Source organism: Clinocottus analis, unplaced genomic scaffold, assembly GCF_023055335.1.
Source record: "Clinocottus analis isolate CAN_PGR_092001 unplaced genomic scaffold, fCliAna1.0.p SCAF_49, whole genome shotgun sequence".
NCBI lineage: Eukaryota > Metazoa > Chordata > Actinopteri > Perciformes > Cottidae > Clinocottus > Clinocottus analis.
The window spans coordinates 572,110-587,834 of NW_027176206.1; the positions used below are offsets into that span (position 1 = coordinate 572,110).

Consider the following 15,725-nt stretch of genomic DNA (forward strand, 5'->3'; position numbering starts at 1 on the left):
ATGTCCGATGATCATTCAGCAAAAAGAGTCAAACTATGAACTATCTAGTGGAAACAATCACAGCAGACAGAGACTTTCTGCTTGAACTGTGTTTACAGGCAGCATGAATTGTGGGAACTCAAAAGGGTCATTTGTGACATCACGTGTACGCACACTTCTGGTTTTGTTTCCAAATAATGTAACTAAGTTAGCGAAATTGTGATTGTTTTTTTCCTACCTGTTTTTCTGACTGCTCATCTTTTTTGCCCCGTTGTACCTAATAAGCAGTCATGTCATATCTCAGCAGTTATTTTAGTGAGTACAGTGTGAACCAGTGTGAATCTTAATTGCTGTAATATAAAGCAAGTTGAATATTTTATTTAAAAGTGATATTTTAACTGCCATAAATATTATTTATGTTATTTTATAATCTTATTTTTATGTTTTCTACCTGTTACTTGAATATTGATTTTGTTTACACGTAGGAACTATCTTTTCTGTTTATGTTGTGCTGGGACGCATTTCTTTGTTACACGCTCCTGAAGACATGTAGCGAGCGGTAAACGGTTTTCAGTACTATGCTAAAGAATGCAAGTATTTTTTAAGTATTTTTATTTGCCAATTTGGACTTAATTTCCCTCTAGTTGTGTGCAGCCAGCGAGGTACGTTTTGTTAACTTGTTAATTTGTCGCGCACATTTACGTGTTTTAGTTTATCGTGTTAAGTGAACGCTAACTTGTTTTGTATGTGAAATGTATGTTTAAACAGTTCGACGGTGGATGATGGAAGGTGGATTGAGGATGGTCGCTCTACAAGAGAAGAATAAATCCATCAGTAGCAAAGAACTAGGCCTCGTGTATTTCCTGGAGGGGAGTTATAGATATATCTCCATCCTGCCGAGAATGTCTCATCTACATATTCATTCTAAGGATTTTAAACAAATCCTTTTATCAAATGGTTAAATATGTATACATGAAGAGGTGCACAGCGGTATGGTGTTCATTGTTTCACGTTTCAAACAAATAGAATTCCTCTTTTACAGGCTGGACTCCATATTACTGAAAAGTTGTCGACGTGCTGGGTGAGAAACTCTGGCCAGCCAGGACCTTGCGTTATGTCCCAGACGCTGTGTCGGATGACTTCTGCTACGACACACTGGCACACGATGCTGACTTCCATTACTTCACCGTACTGAGCATCGACAATTCAAAGTGTGGCTTGACGCACAGTCTAGCAGTAAGCACAAGTGGAAAGCTTTGAAATCTTTCATATGGTAAGTTCCATTTTGGTTTCATTTTAAATTTGGTAACCATAGTCAATATGGAGTCCAATGTTCAGTCCACCAGCCTTGATCAGAACCAGCAGGAGGATTAAAGAGAGAACGTCTGCCACTGCACCACATCCACTGATGGATGACTGACATCTTGTATAAACCAAATGCTTCAAAACAAATCAAACAAACGCTTGTTTTTTTGTTGTAACTTACCTCCTGTCACACTAGTGCTTTATCATGTTGCACACCAGGTGTCACTCAAGCATTCCTGATGCAGAAGGGGAAATGTAGTTTCTAGTACAAAGCAACAGATTTAGCAGGACGTCTTGTCTCACTCGGCGTGTGTCTGTTCTTATGTATGAGAAGGCCAAGAATAATATTGAGGTGCAACTGTATCGATGCCTCTGTGTGTCTGGGAGGCGTGTGGCGAGGCGATGCCAATGGGATTATGGGAAACAAAAGCTGATGTTGGTGGTGAGGCCCAGTGAATGGGACCCGCTACAGAGCCGAGCTAACAGGATTAGCCCAACCACTGTGGGCTAGACATTCATTAAGGCTTCATGCCTCCAAAGATACAGATGGACTACAAGGCGAGGTGGCGGGGGAAAGGGAACGTGCAGAGAGGGATGTTGAAAAGACGGATATCAGAAGATTAGGCAACAGAAAGACTCGGCCAAAGAAAGTCCAAGAAAGTGGTTGCAGTCACAGAAACCACTTCTGGGTGAATAATACAAATACTTCAACATGTTGTCATGGCCTCCTTGGTCCTGTCAGTGTGATTGTCCTTTGCTGAATTCATCATCTTAGTATGTTCAACAACAGGTGCAAAGCTGGTCACTTAAAGCAAGGACATAATCATTGACCCAAAAAACAAGCTTATTTTACAGTACGTATAAAGGATTCCTTTGAAAATGTAATTTAATTTGGTGTATCTTACATCATTTTGCAAGTAACTTTAAAAGGTTAAAAGAACAGCAACTCACTTACGTTGCTGGCCGAATACAGACACCAGCTGCACACACCAGGAAAAGAACCTGCTTCATTTCAAGCATGAAAGGGTTGATTTGCTACAGATTATCTAATCCATCATTCTGGCTAAAAGTGAGAATTTGAATCCGGGTTTTCTATGGACCTCCACCTGCCTCCACCCAACCGTTCAGTCCAATAAAACAACACCACAGCAAATCTCCTCAAATCCCCAGCAGACCCCTCAGCAGCCACAGAAAGGTCAACCTTCAATCAGGAAGTCGGTGGGAGTCCAAGAGTTGCAGAGGTCAAAGCAACAAAATGAACGTCTTCTGAAGCCGCTTTTATGCCTGGAAACGGTAGCGAGGCCGAGGTCAAACATCCGAAAGCATGGCCTGAGGCTGATTTGGCACGAGTGGTTACGTCATGTAGCTCAGCAGCACACAGGGTCCCGTTTGGGTTTTTCTGGGTTCCTGTTTTATTTTGTAGTGCGTGTCGCTTGTGTTCTGTGTTCCCGGCGCTTCCTGCTCCGGCTCTGTCTGATTGTCCGCCCGGGTCCCTGATGGTTTCCTCCTGCTGTCAATCAGCCACACCGTCCCTGATGTGTCTCGTCACCCACTCGTCCTACTTAAGCGCTGTGTGTCGTCTGTTGCCTCGTCCAGTTGTACCGTGTGTGTGTCTGTTCTAGTCCTGTTCCCGATCCTCATCCTGTCGATGCGTTTGTTCCGTTCCGTCCGAGTCCTGTTTTTTTTTTTTGAGAATGCTGCCTTTCCTGGAAAGAATAAAGTGACTTTGTTTCACCACACATCTGCATCTGGCTCCACGCTCGGGCTACTCGAGGCCAAGAGTCTGACCCGGAGAATCACCATTCACCAACCTGTGTATCCCTTAAATACAAAGTACCAAGACACAATAATGTACATTACTTTGTGAACATAATGACAGAGATACGTAAGAATATTAATACATGTATAACTGAGCATAATGTTGTTGGTTGGTTTGACTTCAAATATCTTAAATTACAATACCTTGCATTTCTTTTTAGTTTAGAGATTGCATCTTTGCCATTTGACAAGTACTAGGAGAAACATTAAGGAAAGATAAATGTTGAAAGGAGGATTTACAAATGTTACCAACCAGAATTGTTCCAGGAGAATAGCAAGGAGTTCCTTCAAACACAAAATGTATGCCTTCATTAAAAGTCATTACCAACCCCATTATAATCAGCATTGTGTGAACTGTTTTGGCAAAGGCTATAACAGACGTTTGTCTATATGTAAAAATCCAGCCCTAATCCTCAGATTGGATGAAATAGTCAAATATTCAGTCACACCTAAAAAAAAAACATGACATTACTATCGTCGCTGTACCTTAAAATCTTTGCTGAGGTGTGAAATCCCGTTTTACTGGAGTAATAATGAGCATATCCTCGATGAAACATTCAGAAATTGTAAACAGCAACTCAAACCTCACTTCATCTCAAAACTCACTTAAGTCATGAGAGATTATAGCCTTTTCCGTGGTGTAAACAGAGCACAGATGGTTGGTTAGCAGCAGGCCATATGTATAGACTGAGGCATTCTGGACAATTATTCTGATTGGCTGCCTTCAGTCTGACAGCCCACTGGGATGAGAAAGCCCTGAAAGCGTTGTGAACGTGGCTTCCTTTCCTGCTGTAGGTGGTCTGGCGTCTCCACAGAGAGGAGGTGGAATGACTAAGGCTTCTCTCAGTGGATGATTGTGTCAGATGGGAAATGTGACACTGAACAAAACGGCTGAGCAGCAGCAGTGAAAGTCACTATTATCAAGATCATTTATGTGTCAAGGAAAACTGAGACACTGTCTTTTGTTTCTAGAACACTGCTGACTGAACCACAATGCTGAGATGTGAGAGAAATAATAGACTGTAGAAGCAACAGACATTTCTAGATGACGTCCTCGCAGAACACAGCAGTCCAGACTGACCTGGACTGCTGTGTTCTGCGAGGACGTCATTTAGAAATGTCTTTTCCAAACAGGGCATCTGGTCTGACGCTTCACTGTAGAAGAGCGTTCTGCTCAGGTACGAGATAAACATCCTTAATCTGAGATTAGTTTTTTTAAAACCTTGACTAGAGTCGTCATTAGGTCTTTTAGAGGAAGTCAAAGTCCAGTCTCTTATTTGAGACGAGTCATGGACAAGTCTTACATCTTCAGTGCAAGTCTGAAGCCGACATATCTGATGGACCAGGGTTGGATTTGTGTAGCGAAGTTGGTTGCTGGTAATAATTGTCATGATGTGCAGAGACTGATTTAAAAGGCAGGTGTACCTCGATGAGTGAAATGTACAATCTGGTTGGGGTGATTTTTGTGGCACAGAGTTGGGGTGGCCCTGTATACACAGTGATTTAGTTGCTGGTGTTCTGACCCTGTCAGGTTTCAGAGCACATTCACTTTGGAGTTGTTTTTTTTTGATAGTGTGGTGGAAAAAGTGGTTGGAGCAGTTGTCTCTGAGGCACGCCCGAGGCTGCAGGTGTGTTGCCAGTTCATGTTGCAGCGACAGGGATTGGGGCTGCAGTGGTGTTAGCGGTGTACGGGATGTTCTTGCTATGAGTGCCAGTGTAATAGTGTCATCCTGTACAGATCAGTTGGGGTTTGTAGTCACAGCTTGTTTCCTCCATCATGGCTGCTGTGGTCGAATTCTTGAGAGCTGCATCAGAGGAGTTACTGAAGCAATGTTTCCTGGCTGTCAGTCCTAAGTTGCTGTTAGTCTCAGACTGGAAGTGTTTGATGAGCCTGGCTTTGAGTTCCAGATATAAAATCTCTCAACATGGATGCCTCCTCTTCTTTGGCTGACACGGCTGCTGTTTAGTTTAGTGGGTTTCAGACATTTTCACACATGCTGACATCACTAATTATGGACTCTCCATGTTGGTCTAGTTAATGTAGGCTTTAAAATAAATGTGTTCATTCATTACCTCTACGCAGTGTAGCAAATGGGCCATTGAGGCTCAAGTCTCATGTGCAGTCCTAAGTCCTTGAAGACAAGTCTTAAGTCCCATGTCAAGTCCAATGGAAAGTCCCAAGTCCCATGACAAGTCTCATTGTGAGTCCCAAGTCCTATGGCAAGTCTCACGTCTCATGTGCAGTCCTAAGACCTTGAAGACAAATCTCAAGTCAAGTCCCATGACAAGTCTCATGGCGAGTCTCAAGTCTCATGGCGAGTCTCATGGCAAGTCCCATTCAGGTCTCAAGTCCCATGGTATGTTTCAAGTCAAGTCTCATGGCAAGTCTCATGGCAAGTCTCATGGCGAGTCTCATGGCGAGTCTCAAGTCAAGTCTCATGGCGAGTCTCAAGTCTCATGGCAAGTCTCATGGCTAGTCTCAAGTCTCATGGCGAGTCTCAAGTCAAGTCTCATGGCAAGTCTTATGGCGAGTCTCATGGCGAGTCTCAAGTCAAGTCTCATGGCGAGTCTCAAGTCTCATGGCAAGTCTCATGGCTAGTCTCAAGTCTCATGGCAAGTCTCATGGCGAGTCTCAAGTCTCATGGCAAGTCTCATGGCGAGTCTCAAGTCTCATGGCAAGTCTCATGGCGAGTCTCAAGTCTCATGGCAAGTCTCATGGCAAGTCTCAAGTCTCATGGCAAGTCTCATGGCGAGTCTCAAGTCTCATGGCAAGTCTCATGGCGAGTCTCAAGTCTCATGGCAAGTCTCATGGCAAGTCTCATGGCGAGTCTCAAGTCTCATGGCGAGTCTCAAGTCAAGTCTCATGGCAAGTCTCATGGCGAGTCTCAAGTCTCATGTCAAGTCTCATGGCGAGTCTCAAGTCAAGTCTCATGGCAAGTCTCATGGCGAGTCTCAAGTCTCATGTCAAGTCTCATGGCGAGTCTCAAGTCCCATTCAAGTCTCAAGTCATTCAAGACAAATCTCAAGATAACATTCATCTTTGTGTCATCGACCATGTAGGTAGCATCCATTAGCAAATACAAGCTGCTGTTGCTGTCGTGTGTACAATACAGAAATCAAGTCTATCTTCGCTTTTCTCTGCCTGCTCCTTCACACTCAGCTGAACTGACAACCTTCCCCAGTATCCAGCCTCCTTCCATCCATGCACCGACCCCCTTCGTTCTCTTGTGGCAGCAGTGATGTCACACCCAAATCATTTCCAGTGCAGCCAGTCAAGTCCAGCTCGACCATATTCAGAAAAGGAGCAAAAGTATTTGATTAACATGATAGCTTCAAAATACTGAACCCTGCTCTTATTTCTTAACAGAAGGCCTGCGGAGGAGGTTGATGGATGATCAAGGGTACAAATGTGACTGAGGCTCAATGGTGAGCAGAGCCGTCCTTCAGTCAGAGGATCGGTGGTTCGATCCCTGGCTCCGCTGGTCCTTGTTGATGTGTCTTTTGGCAGGTGATGCCAAGTAGTGTAAAAGTGCTTTGACTGGCCAGTAGACTAGACGAGATCTATAAGTACATTTACAAAGCTCCGAACTTTGCTATTGGACAATGGGTGACGTCTCTGCAGGTATAAGCTATTATAACACTTGGTCACGGCCAGGGAAAGATGGGGCTTTATGTTAAATATTAAAAATGATATGGGTTAGGTTACGTTCAATGTAACAGTTTCCTCTATGTTGATAGAAAAACTGAAACGGCCTGATGGATTGAGTAGAGGTGAAGTGAGTAAATGGATTGAGTATAGGTATAAAATGAAGTAAAGCCTGACCCAATTTGTATACATTAAACTTGTCTTTTGCAGCCCTGCATCTGCCTTAAGGACTCCTCTAGTCCTATAGGACTCCTCTAACAACAAGTCGGGTTGCAGATAAGTCTATTAGAAAATGATCTTACTTCTCAGTTAAGATATTACCTCAGTCATCATTTTAAACATTTATGGTTTCAATTCAACACATAATGTATCATGTAAAGTACATGATGGTCCTATTTAGAGTCAAGAAGACCACAAAGCAGTTTATGCTTCAGGGTGTAGTTTGTGAATGCCTACAATGTCTTATTCAGCTTTCGTTTTCTCTACTTCTGGTTTCATAAAAACAAGATAGTAACGGACAAGAACCAAGATGGCAATTGCCAAAGCATCAAACTCAAGGCTTCCAAACCTTTGTCCACAAAGCTGTTGGCGACTACATCCGTGTGTTGTGTACAGTCGTTGTTGTAGACTCTACCTGTGCTCAGTTCAACAAGTCAGTCCTTCCAAATCCACACAGGAAATTCAATCGTTCACCGGAATGTTGGCGCTTGTCCAGTAATTCTTTCCAATGTCATGTCGTGAATAAGGGATTAGTTGAGGAGAGTGAGGCTGAGGAGAGAACGGGTGATAGACAGAAAAACAGGACCGATTTTGTAACTTTATTTTCTATTTATTTTCCTCAGCCTGTACATTCTGGCAGGGGAACAGGCAATGGAAATCAGCCCTGCGGCTGGAATTGGGTGCATTTACATTTTAATTTTAAGTGTTCATTAATGTACATTGTCCCTCTTGAGAAAATAAACTTGAACTAGAACTTATTCTCTAAATGCTTTTAAGTCATCTTGTGTTTTCGTTTGTCATTCCTCTAATCCCTATGATGCTTTTGTTTCGATCTGGACCAACACGAGTATCAGAATTCGTTTGTTGGGTAAGAGCATTTTGAATGACAGATGGAAAAATGCAACTCATTCTCTCCGGGTCTCAAAAGAAGTCCTGCCCTTGACATTGCACTGGATAGAAACAAGTTAATACCGTAAATCTAATAAGACCTACTGCATTTCTACAACATGAGGTGTATATTAGGAAGACATAAGGCCTGGAAGATTGATAGCGTGCATACACACACACACACACACACACACACACACACACACACACACACACACACACACACACACACACACACCTGTCCTCGCTTTGAAGGGCAAAGGTTACATGGTATGCTATTTAATCAAGCTGGATCAAGGCCATTTCTGCCATGGTGCTCTTTGAAATGTTGTCTCCAGCCCAACATATACACACACACACACACACACACACACACACACACACACACACACACACACACACACTCTGTTGTTACCTGGTAACCTTTTCTTGATAATTATTTTATCTCGGTACACTTCCCACCAGTGTTACCCACAGGGCCCAGCGTGGCCCCTCCAGGGGTTAGGACCGGAGACTAAGACTCAAGGTTATCGATAGAAACATAAATATAGCTTGATTAATTCTGTTGGTTTCTTTTTGATTCTATAATTCCTACACAGGCTGGGGAATGATTGAATATGCATGAAAACACACACCAAGAGCAGAGACTGGTCTCTGGTCAAGAGATTAATAAACCGTTATCCATAAGGTTTGGAAAAAGCATTTAGACATTGATTTTCAATGTCTCAGGATGACCTGAGAAGATACAGTATGTTCATTTGGACTGAAATCAAAGACTTCTGCAGGGACCATAAACCATAAATAACTACCTGGTGTTCAGCCCTGTGACCTGTCACTGAACGCTTTGCATCATCTGAACCGGAGAAGCTGCATTGACCCAGAAGCCGACTCCAAGTATTAATAATGGACACATCCACTCATTAATACATATTCCCATCTATAAGTGAGATGGAAGACGCCTACAAGTGTCAGACTGAGAACTCACACTTCAGCACCGAGCTGGCTTTCCAACCTGTCCCCCACTAATTATTATTATTATTATTATTATTATTATTATTATTATTATAAACATAGTGCTAACGTGGGCCTGACTGGGTTTGGCATTTCATCAGACAAATAGTCACTTTGGTTTGAATCCATAAGTGATGTGTTTCTGCAGAAATTCTTAATTACAAAATGAAAATGCTAAACTAAAGTAAGTAAATCCAGTAGAGCTGACACCCAACATACATTTTACATGAAATAAGTGAATGTTATAAAAGTAAAAGAAGTAAAGAAACAGGACATGGCTACTACCTAAAATAAAGGACTTTCCCTGAGAACTGTAGTATGAGCTAAAGGTAAGTGCCCGGACAACAAATAACATGAGGGTGTAAAGTATATGTTGAAGTGACATGTGTGATTAAAGTGTGTTAAAGTGACGTGTCTTGAAATTAAAGTGTATGTTGAAGTGACGTGTGTTTCAGTAAATAAATGTGAGGTGTGCAGGGGAGTAAGAGGAAGCAATAGTCCTGACAGTGTACACAGAGTCAAACACATGCCACGATGGGAGCGGTGCAGCACTGAGACACTGAGAGCACAGGGAGACGGGGTGAAGTCCTTTCCTGATGTCCACCGCATCCTTACATCAAACGCTCGTGAGACGCGTTAGTTCCCACCCTCTCAATCTCAATGTCATCTCTTTTTCTTCCTTTCCTCAGAATGGAAAGAAGAGCCAAGAAGCTCTTCTGAACCCAACCTTTGAAAGCAGGTGGATCAGTCAGTCAGCACCTGACCTGAATCATCACTCATCAGACTAAATAACAGAAAGACTTCTGAGAACATTGTGCCAGGGCACAACATGACGCCTCAGATGTTTTCAACCGAAGGTTTTCTTTTGGCGCCAAGCCTCTTGGTTACCATGGCGACGTCTGGGTGTCATCCTCACAGACCATCTGTGTTCTTTGCCGTCCAAGAAAGATGCAGGATAAAGGGTCGAGCACCGAGACCGCACCAGGGTGAAGGGTCGAGCACCGAGACCGCACCAGGGTGAAGGGTCGAGCACCGAGACCGCACCAGGGTGAAGGGTCGAGCACCGAGACCGCACCAGGGTGAAGGGTCGAGCACCGAGACCGCACCAGGGTAAAGGGTCGAGCACCGAGACCGGACCAGGGTGAAGGGTCGAGCACCGAGACCGCACCAGGGTGAAGGGTCGAGCACCGAGACCGCACCAGGGTGAAGAGTCGAGCACTGAGACTATGCGGATTTAACAGGCTCCAAACACAGCTCAAAACACACAACTTAAGCATAGAAACATTATTCTAGATCATTGAGATCCATAACTATATGAACACACACACAAACACACAGTCAGACACACACGCGTACACACACCTTCCGCACACACATCTCCAGCTCCTGACCCGTCTGGAGGTCATGAGCATCATTGCTGTTACTGTGGAGGCAAAGCCGGCAGCAGGGTGGAGGAGTTCAGGGTGTCGTTGTCAGCAAACACAGTATCACTGCTCTTCCTTTTGCATCTCCCAAGGAGAGTTGGTGTCTTCTAGCCGTGATCATGATCCTTCTCAAACCTTAACCAAGAGCAAAGTTCAGGAGCCGAAAACCTGACAATGCTGCTGGATGAAAGGTCAGAGGTCCACCAGAACCATTAGGATTCATCACCTGGGGACCATTCAATACAACACAATACGTCGGCGTGGTCTCCAGCTTCACGCGTCAAACACCTCGTCATGCTTTAGTGAGAAAAACAATGCTCACTGTTTTTATGCACCAATAGGAAGGGATGCTTGCTGTCCTCCAGGATTGTTGTTAGGCAGAGTGAAAATGCAGAAAACACAATTGAGAATATGTGTATGTTGTAAATGAGATGTGTGACAACAGCTTCTGTCGGTTTGTTTGCTGATGGAGCATAACATCAGGTGAAATGCAATGAGCCTCAATATCATTTTAGTATCAACCCAAAGCTGTCACTGTTCACATCATAAGTAATAAGCAAACAAAAGCATTTTGTATATTTGTATTCCTGGATAACTGGCTCAACAGAAAAGCCAATATAACAGAGTCTCTGTATTTTAATCCAAATGAGAAAATGCTGAGTCACAGACTAAAAAAAAGGCTTTAAAATCGCTGAACTCTGTTGAAACAAAACACCAATGTGACGGCTCCAAGCTGTCCTCGCCCTCAGGACAGAAAGACACCTTCATCTTCATCATGGCCCCGGTCTTCCTCACCATGCTGTGAGGGGAGCTTTAATGAGGCAGTGGAGGATTAAAGATGGAAGAGCTTAGAACACACCGTATTAAACACAGCTTTCTACCAGCGAAACATGAGCTGTGTTTGTGTCCAAATATGAAGGATTGAAGCTCCTCTCTGTCAATCACCGCTCCATAAAGAACCATCACCGCTCCATTAAGAGCAATCACCACTTCATAAAGAGCAATCACCGCTCCATAAAGAACCATCACCGCTCCATTAAGAGCAATCACCACTTCATAAAGAGCAATCACCGCTCCATAAAGAACCATCACCGCTCCATTAAGAGCAATCACCACTTCATAAAGAGCAATCACCGCTCCATAAAGAGCAATCACCGCTCCATAAAGAACAATCACCACTTCATAAAGAGCAATCACCGCTCCATAAAGAACAATCACCGCTCCATTAAGAGCAATCACCACTTCATGAAGAGCAATCACCACTTCATGAAGAGCAATCACCGCTCCATAAAGAGCAATCACTGCTCCATAAAGAGCAATCATCAATCTATAAAGAACAATCACCACTTCATGAAGAGCAATCACCACTTCATGAAGAGCAATCACCACTTCATAAAGAGCAATCACCACTCTATAAAGAACAATCAACACTTCATAAAGAGCAATCACCACTTCATAAAGAGCAATCACCACTCTATAAAGAACAATCACCACTTCATGAAGAGCAATCACCGCTCCATAAAGAGCAATCACCACTTCATAAAGAGCAATCAACACTTCATAAAGAGCAATCACCACTTCATGAAGAGCAATCACCACTTCATGAAGAGCAATCACCACTTCATGAAGAGCAATCACCGCTCCATAAAGAGCAATCACCACTTCATAAAGAGCAATCAACACTTCATAAAGAGCAATCATCACTTCATGAAGAGCAATCACCACTTCATGAAGAGCAATCACCGCTCCATAAAGAGCAATCACCACTCTATAAAGAACAATCACCACTTCATGAAGAGCAATCACCCCTCCATAAAGAGCAATCACCACTTCATAAAGAGCAATCACTGCTCCATAAAGAGCAATCACCACTTCATGAAGTGCAATCGCCGCTCCATAAAGAGCAATCACCGCTCCATAAAGAGCAATCACCACTTCATAAAGAGCAATCACTGCTCCATAAAGAGCAAACACCACTTCATGAAGAGCAATCGCCGCTCCATAAAGAGCAATCACCGCTCCGTAAAGAGCAATCACCGCTCCATAAAGAGCAATCACCGCTCCGTAAAGAGCCGCTCCCATCAGGCTCACACTGCTGCCTATGGGTATTTGTGTATATGTGTATATATGTATTTGACTATGAGTATTTGTGTATATGTTTATTTGTGTATTTGTGTGACTTTCTCAGAGTGGGGGAGGAAGCGTATCAATAATTCATCCATTTATAATGCTGCCAAATGCTTTGCCTCTGCTTCCACCAACAATTCACTTTTGTATATTCAGCAATACTGACAATGAAGACATGAAAATTGTTGGATTTCTTCAACAAGTCTACAACTCAAATGTCTCATTTCAGCCTTATTATTAATAATAATACTAACAGACAGTTTAACTGATGTGGTATTAATCATAATAATCATAATGTGTTTTAACATAAAAAGTTGAATCATTCATGGGCAGGTTCTCCTGAACTGTCGGACATGTTCACTAAACTGTGATTGCTTAACGGGGATTCATCCGTACGACCTGTCTGCTCTCTGTGAGCTGCGTTGTGTTGAATGGGAACACTTGTATTTTCTTCGAGGGGATGCACGAACCAAAGGAAAGGGATAACACCTTGAATCTTTCACATTTGTTTGTATGTATATTCATATTCATTTAAATGTAAATATATTACCAAGTGTTGGTGACGTGTTGGCTTCACAAACAACTAGTTAGCATATCCTTGGTCTTTTTCATGATTCTTTTTGGCATTAAAGCAGCAGACACGCCCTCAGGCAGCGGCCCTTCTGGTCTATGAATGGAGGCGTGGCTACGTGCTAATTGCTTTCCTGTTTGTATTCTATAATTTTATCTAAGTCTTTACTGGAAAGTAGTCATTATTGTGTGTCAATGAAAAAGGCTGTTTGGAGTTCATCGGAGTCAACGGTGTGTGGTGGTGGAATTGTGGGAGGTGTTTTGTCGACACCCTTTTCTGTCATTTTAAGATTTGCTCTAACCAATGGGAACAAAGTTCTGCAAGTCAACATAAGGACTTCCTGTGATGAGAAGAACAACCTGAAGACTTCCTAACCTCCTGAGAGCTGAAGCTGAGCGTGACGTCGTCCACAACAACAGGCACACAAAGAGGGAGCAGGACCCACCCTGTCAGCGTGCGAGAGCAGCCTCCGCCCACTACTCAGCACCCAGAGGTGTTCACAACAACAACAACAACAACACACAAAGAAACGGAGAATAAGAGATGAGGGAGTCATTTATCAAGATGATGGAGAGCAGACCTCCCTCTGGGAAATAGCTTTACAACAGTTGTGGAGGTGGAGATAGAGGTGGAGATAAGGATGGAGATAGAGGTGGAGATGAAGGTGGAGATGGATATGAAGGTGGATATGGTGGTGTGGAGCAAAATCAGCATTAGCAGGAATAATAAGCTCAATCTGAAGACCACTCCCTGACACCACAAAAAGGAATCACAAACATTCCCTCCTCCTCCTCCCCCTTCTCCTCTTCCTCCACAGTTCTCCACCTCTAACCTAAGCTGCTGCTCCCCCCTCTATGAACCATGTGGCTCTCCATCCATTCATGTACCTTCTTGGGTCTCTTCCTCCTCTGTCCCAGCCCGTTGAGGCGGTCGCTGGGGTCCAGCCGGTAGTGGGAGTGGTTCTCCTCGCTCATTCTCTCCCAGAGCACCCTGTTCTCCTTTATTTCCTCCTCTTTTCTCCTCTTCTCCTCTGTATCCACTCTCCTGCTCTCTCTCTCCTCAGTGGAACAAAGCGAGCCGACCTCTCTCCTCTCTGGTCCTCCCTCTCTGACTGTTGTGGAGAGCAGAGCCAGAGAGGCAGGGGGGGGGGGGGGGGGAGGGGGGGGGGGAGTGGTCGCCAGGAGGAGGAGAGAAGGAGGAGCACAATGGTGTTGCTATGGCAGCAGCTGCCACCACTGTTTATCTGGAAACCTCACTGGCGAACCAAAATAGTCGCCACACACACACACACACACACACGTGTGTGCGTTTTGAGCAGCTTTGAGTTTTTTGATTATTCTTGAATTATTCTCTTTAATAGAAAGTGTAATGCCAGAAGTGAGGGAAGATACGTAAATCAAAGACCAGAAATATTCATCTCACTGTGAAGAGATCATTCAGACATAACAGTAGCAAACAAAACCAACACCAAGGGGGAGGTGATCCTAACCCCAACACCAAGGGGGAGGTGACCCCAACACCAAGGGGGAGGTGACCCTAACCTTAACCTCAACACCAAGGGGGAGGTGACTCTAAGCCCAACACCAACACCAAGGGGGAGGTGACCCTTACCCCAACACCAAGGGGGAGGTGACTCTAAGCCCAACACCAACACCAATGGGGAGGTGACCCTTACCCCAACACCAAGGGGGAGGTGACCCTAACCCCAACACCAGCACCTAGGGGAGGTGACCCTTACCCCAACACCAAGGGGGAGGTGACCCTAACCCCAACACCAGCACCAAGGGGGAGGTGACCCCAACACCAAGGGGGAGGTGACCCTAACCCCAACACCAGCACCAAGGGGGAGGTGACCCCAACACCAAGGGGGAGGTGACCCTAACCCCAACACCAGCACCAAGGGGGAGGTGACCCTAACACCAAGGGGGAGGTGACACTAACCCCGACACCAAGGGGGAGGTGACCCCAACACCAGCACCAAGGGGGAGGTGACCCTAACCCCAACACCAAGGGGGAGGTGACACTAACCCCGACACCAAGGGGGAGGTGACCCCAACACCAGCACCAAGGGGGAGGTGACCCTAACCCCAACACCAGCACCAAGGGAGAGGTGACCCTAACCCCAACACCAACCCCAAGGATGAGGTGACCCTAACCCGTGTTATAAACATGTAGAATGGACTCATATGCTCTTGTAAGGATGTGCAGTGTCTTTTGCAGTGCTGGTGGCTCTGGTATGAAATTATGGTACGACTTTTATGTTGAGTGCGGTGATTTGATTGGTCGACAGCATCTGCACCACTACATGAACATCTTCCAGGGCTCTTCCAGAAGGAAACATTCAGGCTGAACTGTACACTGCCGCACCATATCACACTGTAGAAAACAAGTATGGTCCTTCAGTCACATGAGGCTGATCATTCTTGAGTGTCGCTTCTTAAAGCATGTTTCCTCATATTCCTCTCTCTTTGTGTCCTCTCTCCTCGCATGGCTTCCTTGTGTCTCTCCATGCATCTCTGGTGAGGGGGAGTAGGATGAGGAAAAGATGCAAGTAAGGGAAACGGGAAGCAGTTAAGAGACTTGTGAGGAGGCAGAAGATATGGGAAGCTGAACTGTGACCGGGTCGTTTAAATCAAAAAGGTGTCAAGGCGACTGGTGGATGGGAGATGAGTCTAGAGGCAGGGCTCTCAGTTTTACCGGTTGATCTTTGTCAAATCCTCACCGATGGCCATGAGCT

The 15,725-nt window shown here is 44.6% G+C and overlaps 1 protein-coding gene across 2 annotated transcripts in view; it reads right to left on the reverse strand.

The window, feature by feature from the left end:
• ank2b (ankyrin 2b, neuronal) overlaps positions 1-15,725 on the reverse strand; it is a 153,441-nt gene that overhangs the window by 105,620 nt on the left and 32,096 nt on the right. The window contains exon 1 of one of the 2 annotated variants that reach the window (XM_068599595.1): positions 13,876-14,094. The exons of the other annotated variant lie outside the window; for it this stretch is intronic. Within the exon in view, the coding sequence (XP_068455696.1) occupies positions 13,876-13,962 (87 nt within the window). The 5' untranslated portion in view covers positions 13,963-14,094. Of the gene's footprint in view, positions 1-13,875; positions 14,095-15,725 lie in introns of those variants that run through there. 2 annotated transcript variants of the gene reach the window in all.